This window comes from Parus major, chromosome 1A, assembly GCF_001522545.3.
Source record: "Parus major isolate Abel chromosome 1A, Parus_major1.1, whole genome shotgun sequence".
Lineage (NCBI taxonomy): Eukaryota > Metazoa > Chordata > Aves > Passeriformes > Paridae > Parus > Parus major.
Genome location: NC_031773.1, coordinates 63,396,987 through 63,403,371, shown reverse-complemented (window position 1 = coordinate 63,403,371; position 6,385 = coordinate 63,396,987). Strand labels below are relative to the sequence as shown.

Here is a 6,385-nt window from a genome sequence, read left to right as displayed (position 1 = left end):
ATGTCTACTCCAATTAACAAATGTCAAGTAAGCTATTTTTCTTAGTGACCCAATGACTCCACACCTGTGTGCTGCACTGGGGCATTTTCTATCCAATCACTCATTATTACCCAAAAACCCTTAGAAGAAGAAGATGAAGAAGGAAGAAGGAGGAGAAAGGGAAAACGCCCTAAGCCCTCTATCGTGTGTCTTATTTTCTAAAAAAGCTTAAACCTTAAACTCTAACTTTCTTTCTCACCCAGTGACTTAAGAAAACTCTATCTAGCTGACACACTCACATTCCCAATTTCTCTGCTTAAATTTAAAAGCTGTCTCCATGGTGTTATGTGAAACTCAGTCCTCTCTTGGGTTTCAGAGGAAGGCATCACAGATAAGGACATAATCTGTACCTCTGACCCCAACAATGTATCAGAATCTTGGCAGCTGTAGCTGAAACTGCAGGATGCCCCAGCAGGAAAAAAGGGTAAGAATTGCAGGGTACTGAAATCCCAGAGGAATGCCAAAGAAACAGCGAGGGGCTGGACAGCACCAGCCTGGCTCCTGAACATGTCAGGCTCCCAGGGTGGGGAAAGGGGCTCAGGAAAACCAAGGTTTTCCCCTGAGGCACCCAAGCAGATGGTGAGGGGTACTTTGGTGAGGTAGGGTGTTAATAAGATCCCAGTGCAATGGCTTGGCCAGTCTTATGAGCAGAGGCGCACTAACAGTAGAAGGCAGGAGAAGACAGAGCCCAGCAGTGAATTCTTGCCACAGTGACTGCAGTGTCCTTCCCCTCTGAATGTCAAGAGAACAAGAAAGATAGAAACTGCATCCTCTCCCCCAGCTCAATTCCATGGTATCTCCACCCCTCGATGAGAAAAACCCCAGACAAGAAAAAGAGTAGCCAGCTGTACCCCTCCCTGAGCTGTCACAATTCTGTTGTCTCTCTTAAGTAGCCAGTCGTTATTGTCTCCTAGCAACACATACGGGACAAAATTCCATGAGATAAAGGAACAAAACAGACAAATCCTGATCCCCAACAGAACTCAACACAGTTGTCATGGTTTTAAAGCAGTAATTAAAAAATTACTAGAAAACTTACTTATTTCTTGCTGTGAGATACAGATTAGAACAAGAGCAAAACAGGCTTAAAACTTAAAAGGAATAAAGAAAGTTTATTAACAACACTACAAGAATAAGAACACCAGAATAGAACTTCCAGAGAACCCTCTTTTCTCCCACTACCCAACCATTCCCTTGTTCACATGACAACATAAGAGACAAAAAAACTTTGGAACTTTGGTGTTTAAAACAGTCCCAATTCCTGCTAGAGTCTTTTCATCAATCTTTGTAGAGAAACAGAAGTCTTCTTCTGCTAATCTGTGGAGTTTCTCACAGGAATACTATTTCAGTTATAGCTTTCTATTTTTCTGATGCCAGCTGCCCGGAAATCCTGTCATCAGTTCACTCCTCCCATTTCACATCACTCTGAGGTGTGTATGGGTTAATGAGTCTAGGGATGTCATTTTTAAGGATGAGTTATTCAAAGGCAAAAGTTCTCTTCATCTGTCTCTGTGAGCCTCCCTGGAAACAGAAGTTTTCTCTTTGCCTCAAGCGGCCCCAAATCTTCAACTATTACTTCTCTCCTTCTATTCCAGCACCTCACTGTATCACAATTACTCCACCTTTTGCTCAAAATCCACACTTTGAACACTCCGTTCCTCCCAATACACTCTGTCATGAATTAAAGGAGTTTTTTCAGAATACTATTGTCCATCTCCACAGCTTTAACAGAAAAATATTTCAGCTTATAAAGTATCTCCTTATTCTCTCTTCCCCATCTAAAACTTAACTCTTTCCTTCGCTGTCTTTGATGGTTTTATGATGTCTTCTTCATGTTGATTGTCTCTGTCTCTCTGGGAAAAAGGAGTAATCTTTAAGTCTCATCCACGTAGTAAAAGAGTTATAGTCTTGGAAAAGCTGCAGATGTTGATGGTGTCAGGTTTCAGTTCAGCAGCAGAAACTGCAAACCAAGTCAGGCCGGCCGGCTCTGATTCTCCCCCCGCCCTCTGCGGACTTGTCCAGTCCAGGCGGGGGGGGAGAGAAAGCCAAGACAAAGCCCTGTTACCTCATCAGAAGCCAGAAACCAAAGAGAACAAGAAATCCCTGGCTTTACATCTTAAGGGGGTGTTCACAAGTTGATCTCACTTCTCAATGGTCCAAACTGCTGTCAATTCTTAGAAATGACCAATGGTCACAAGAAAAGATTCCCATCAGCCTCTCACAGCTTCAACTTCCTCCCAGCTCCCAAAGCTATCTTAAAGGTAAAGTCTCCCAATGACAACAGCAGAGAAGAGGCAGTCTAGGAGGTTTTTAGAGTATGTGGAGGATAACTTATCACAGCTGGTGAGTGAGCCCACCAGGGAAAGGACTATGCTAAACCTGCTGTTTGGAAATGGAGATGGGTTGGTGGGAGGTGTGGTGGTTGGAGGCTGTCTGGAGCACAGAGATCATGAAATTACAGTTTTCAATATCTGGTGAAATAAAGAGGGACATCAATAGAGTTTTCACACTGGACTTGCAGAGGGCAGATTTTGGCCTATTCCAGTGACTTATTAAGGGACTACCTTGGAAAGCAGTTGGCTCTTCCTTTAAGAGACATACCTATTAGTAGATGTTATAAATTAAAAAATCAGCCAAATTTATCAATAACAATTTTACTGAAAAATTTGCAAAAAAAAATCTAATTGCGGAAACAACCACAATTAAGGTCATCATCGAGCCCGGGTTTGGTGCTGGGTGAACTCTGAACCAGCTTCTGTCACACTGATTCCCCAAAGTTCACAATCTGTCCTTCAGAGAGATGAATTTTTATACAGTTTTTACAGCCTGAGGCTGTGCAGTCTCAGTGGTTTTCCTTCCAATGTTTGTTGCACATTCATATTTTTTCTGTTGGTTTGTTAATGAACTCTCTGTGAAAGGACAGAGAGTCTGAGTAGATTCACAGGAAATGGGTATTGAGATGCATGGTCCTGGAGAATCAGATCAGGTCGGTATCAGGCGTTAATCACCGGGTCGTTAGAGCACCTATCTTGCTTGGGTGGACCCATCCCTCCTTGGTGCCATCCTTGTTCTTTTGAAAATCACTCTCTCTCCCTTGGCTCCCAGCTGCTGTGTTGGAGTCCTTCGTTGTGTGTGTGTTTGATACATGAAGCAATTTTTTTACTTCTTGATTCTTTTTTTTTTAATACATGTACAATAAAACGCGAATTACACAAACATATATTACAGTAGATTATAAGTGTATATATATATATATATATATATATATATATATTCTATTTTCACACCCTGGGTGGTGAGTGAACAGGGCCACAGACAGTGAGGAACACATAGAAACAAACACAACTCCCGGGAGGAAACACGCCCTGGGTGAGAACAAAATTGCAGGTCACAGAATATAAACACAATCCCTGAACCGTGGGAGATACACGGTCCTGAACCGCGATGGATACGCAGCCAAAAGAGAGTCGCCGATGGTGAGGGAGCACTGTGAGTTAAAAGAGGCAAAATATGTTGGGAAAAGGAGACAGTATGATAATTTTAAGCTGATAATTTTGTTGCTCTGTTGTGTTGTTCAGAAGCTGGTCCCTGGTTCAGTAAATGTATTTAGTGGAGCCCAAGCCTACACTCCGGTTCCAAAACACTGCCTCTGTTTATGCCCCTGTGTGCAGATGCTCAGGGCAGCACAGCCCCCATGTGGGTCGTTTTCTCTTCTATCCCAGGCCAGACACAGTGGTAAGGGCATCGAGAGTCAAACTGCATGGAGAAACAAACAAAACCAGGAGCCTATAACCCTGAACTTAGCTGCATGTGTGTGCAAAATTACCTCTGGCACAATTAAGTTTCCCTCCACAGATGGCACAGGCAGGTGGCACGGGGCCGGCTGGCTTCAGCTCTCTGGGGAACCGTGGCAACTGCAGGGGAGAGGGAGCAGGTGGTGGCATGGTGGCCGTCTGAGCAGTTTTCACCCTCCAGAGATCCCCCAAGCCCCAAACAGCATGGACACAGAGCACAACAGCACCATGTGGAACTTGTAAACTGCGGGACCGATGGTGGCCAAACTGTATTTTTGTATTCAAAAAAAAAAATAAAAAAAAAAATAAAAAAAAAAAAGATGGCTCCACTGGGACTGGGCCCCTCAGTTGGTGGCCCCCCACAGAACTTGAGGACTCCAGAACAGGAGAGCCGCTAACGCTTTGTGCCTTTCTAGTGTTTTCTACATTTCTCTTATGGTATTTTTCCCCGTTATGGTGTGCAGTTTCTAGGGTTTGCTTTTGATTGCCTTTTCCCAACCTCTTTTTCAATAGCAAGTGTTTTGGGGGAGGCGGGAAGAGAGGTGCAGTGGCACAGGGCGGTGCCATGACAAGTCTGTATGGCTTCCATCGCCACCACTGCCCAGTCATTCCAGAGTTAAGAATCCAATCCCTATGGATGTGATACAGTACGGCAGGCACAGTTTGTGCCCGCAGGATGATGCCATGCATTTTTCCCTTCTCTAGCTGGCAGTTGCACAGGGCAGCTCAGTTCCCCCTTTTCAGGACGGCACCTGTCCATCACTTGGGACTGGCTGATTTATATTTAATTGCTGCTCATCTAAGAGACCAGCCCTAGGAATGGGTAAGCACAGTAGGCCTCCCCCCACCCCACCTCGATTTAACCACTGAAGCTCTGTTTTATTTTTTTTTTATTTTATTTTTAAAGAAAAAAGTTACATTTATTATTTAATCTCCCCTCTCTCTTTTCCTTGTCCTTCATCTGTACTTGTCTTTTTGTCTACTGTAAGTGTAATCTCTCTCCTGAGAACACCTGCGGCTCCGATGCCTGTCTTTCTTCTCACCCTTGTTCCTCTCCCTAGAGTGCTCTCCATGCTTTTGGTCAGAATACTTGGATTTTTTGCTCCTCTTGTCATCATCTTCAGAGTAGTGGTGCTTTCTCTTCTTCTGTTTTTTAGCCAAGTGTGACTGACTTGTGTGACACTCTTCTAAATCTTCATCCATCACGAGGTCATATTTGGCATCTTGCTTTGGTTTTACCTTTTCTTCCACAGCAAATTTTGAAGGTTTGTCATGTTCCTTATCATAATCCTGAAAACTTTGCTTGGTATACCGCTCACCCTTTCCCTTCCATTTAATCTTTGCAACAGACTGGCTAAAATCCACATGTATGCGTCTGTCATCTATCAGTACATTGTCCATTTTGAAGTAGGCTTTCTCACAGTCTTCTTCCTTTTCAAACTCAATGAAAGCATAACAAAGAGATTCACCAGTCTTCCAGTCTCGGATCACTTCACAACTTTTAATGGGACCAAACCGTGAAAATATTATCTCCAGATCTTCACCTTTGGTCACAGGATTCAGTTTACAAACGAACAGCACATTTTCTGGTGGCTTGATGTCTGCATCTGGTAAGTCTCCCACCATTTCCAGGAGAATTGCACGAGATTTTGCTTCTTTTTCTGCCATTACTTCTTCTACTTCCTCTGCAGACCGTCCTCTCATGTCAATTTCTTCCTCTGCTCCTATTCTGCCACTGTTGAGCTGTTCCTTTCTAGGTTCTGGTGAGCGGTCAGGAACACACAAGCCAGGCGGATCATCAAAGGGATCAGATAAAATTATTGTATGATTTATCCTAATATCTTGATATGGGATAAAATCCTTATCAACAAAGGTTTCATTAATAGTCATCAATACATCCATGCCTTCTGTCACTTCTCCAAATACTGTGTGTACACCATCAAGGTAATCCAGGTTTTCCCCTGTGGTAATAAGGAACTGTGATCCATGCTGATCACTGCCATTGTTCACCATCGACACAGTTCCCTTCTTCTTGTGCTTAATTCTGGGTACCTTTTCTGCCTCAAAAAACCTGGCTTGATCACCATACAATTGACAAAATATGGATTCCCCTCCATGGCCTGTTCCCATGGGGTCACCAGTTTGTATAATGAAATCCCTCTGTACATTATGAATAAGACAATAGTTGTAGTATTTGATTTTGCAGAGCTTCAGGAAATTCAGACAAGCGCGGGGCCGCTCCTCCGTGTACAGGTCAATGACCAGGTCTCCCACCGTGGTCTCCAGCAGCACTGCCATGCTGTCAGGGAAAGAGATGAGAACAGGAGTTCTCTTTTCTAGGAAAATTAAAATAGAATGCAGCAGCACAAAACCACTGACAGAGTCAGAGTACAACCTGACACCCTGTCAGTCAGGGTGTTGATTGCTGCCAAAATAAATGGTGGCTGCAGTCCTCCTGAAGTGACAGATGTGGCTCCGTTGAAGAGGTGATCCTGCAGCAGGGTGTAGTTCTCCTCTGAAGGTCCAGTGGTGTAGATGGGTCCTGTCTTCCT

General features: G+C 43.8%; 1 protein-coding gene across 1 annotated transcript; it reads right to left on the bottom strand.

The window, feature by feature from the left end:
- Window positions 1-4,790: 4,790 nt before the first annotated feature.
- On the bottom strand, window positions 4,791-6,131 carry LOC107204238 (peptidyl-prolyl cis-trans isomerase-like 4). Its single transcript, XM_033514727.1, has one exon. It carries the CDS (start codon window positions 6,129-6,131, stop codon window positions 4,791-4,793), a length of 1,341 nt encoding a protein of 446 aa, XP_033370618.1.
- Between the last annotated feature and the right edge of the window lie 254 nt (window positions 6,132-6,385).

Bases quoted from the DNA above. Each gene is read 5' to 3' on its own strand.
- LOC107204238 (XM_033514727.1), bottom strand. From the start codon at position 6,131: ATGGCAGTGCTGCTGGAGACCACGGTGGGAGACCTGGTCATTGACCTG.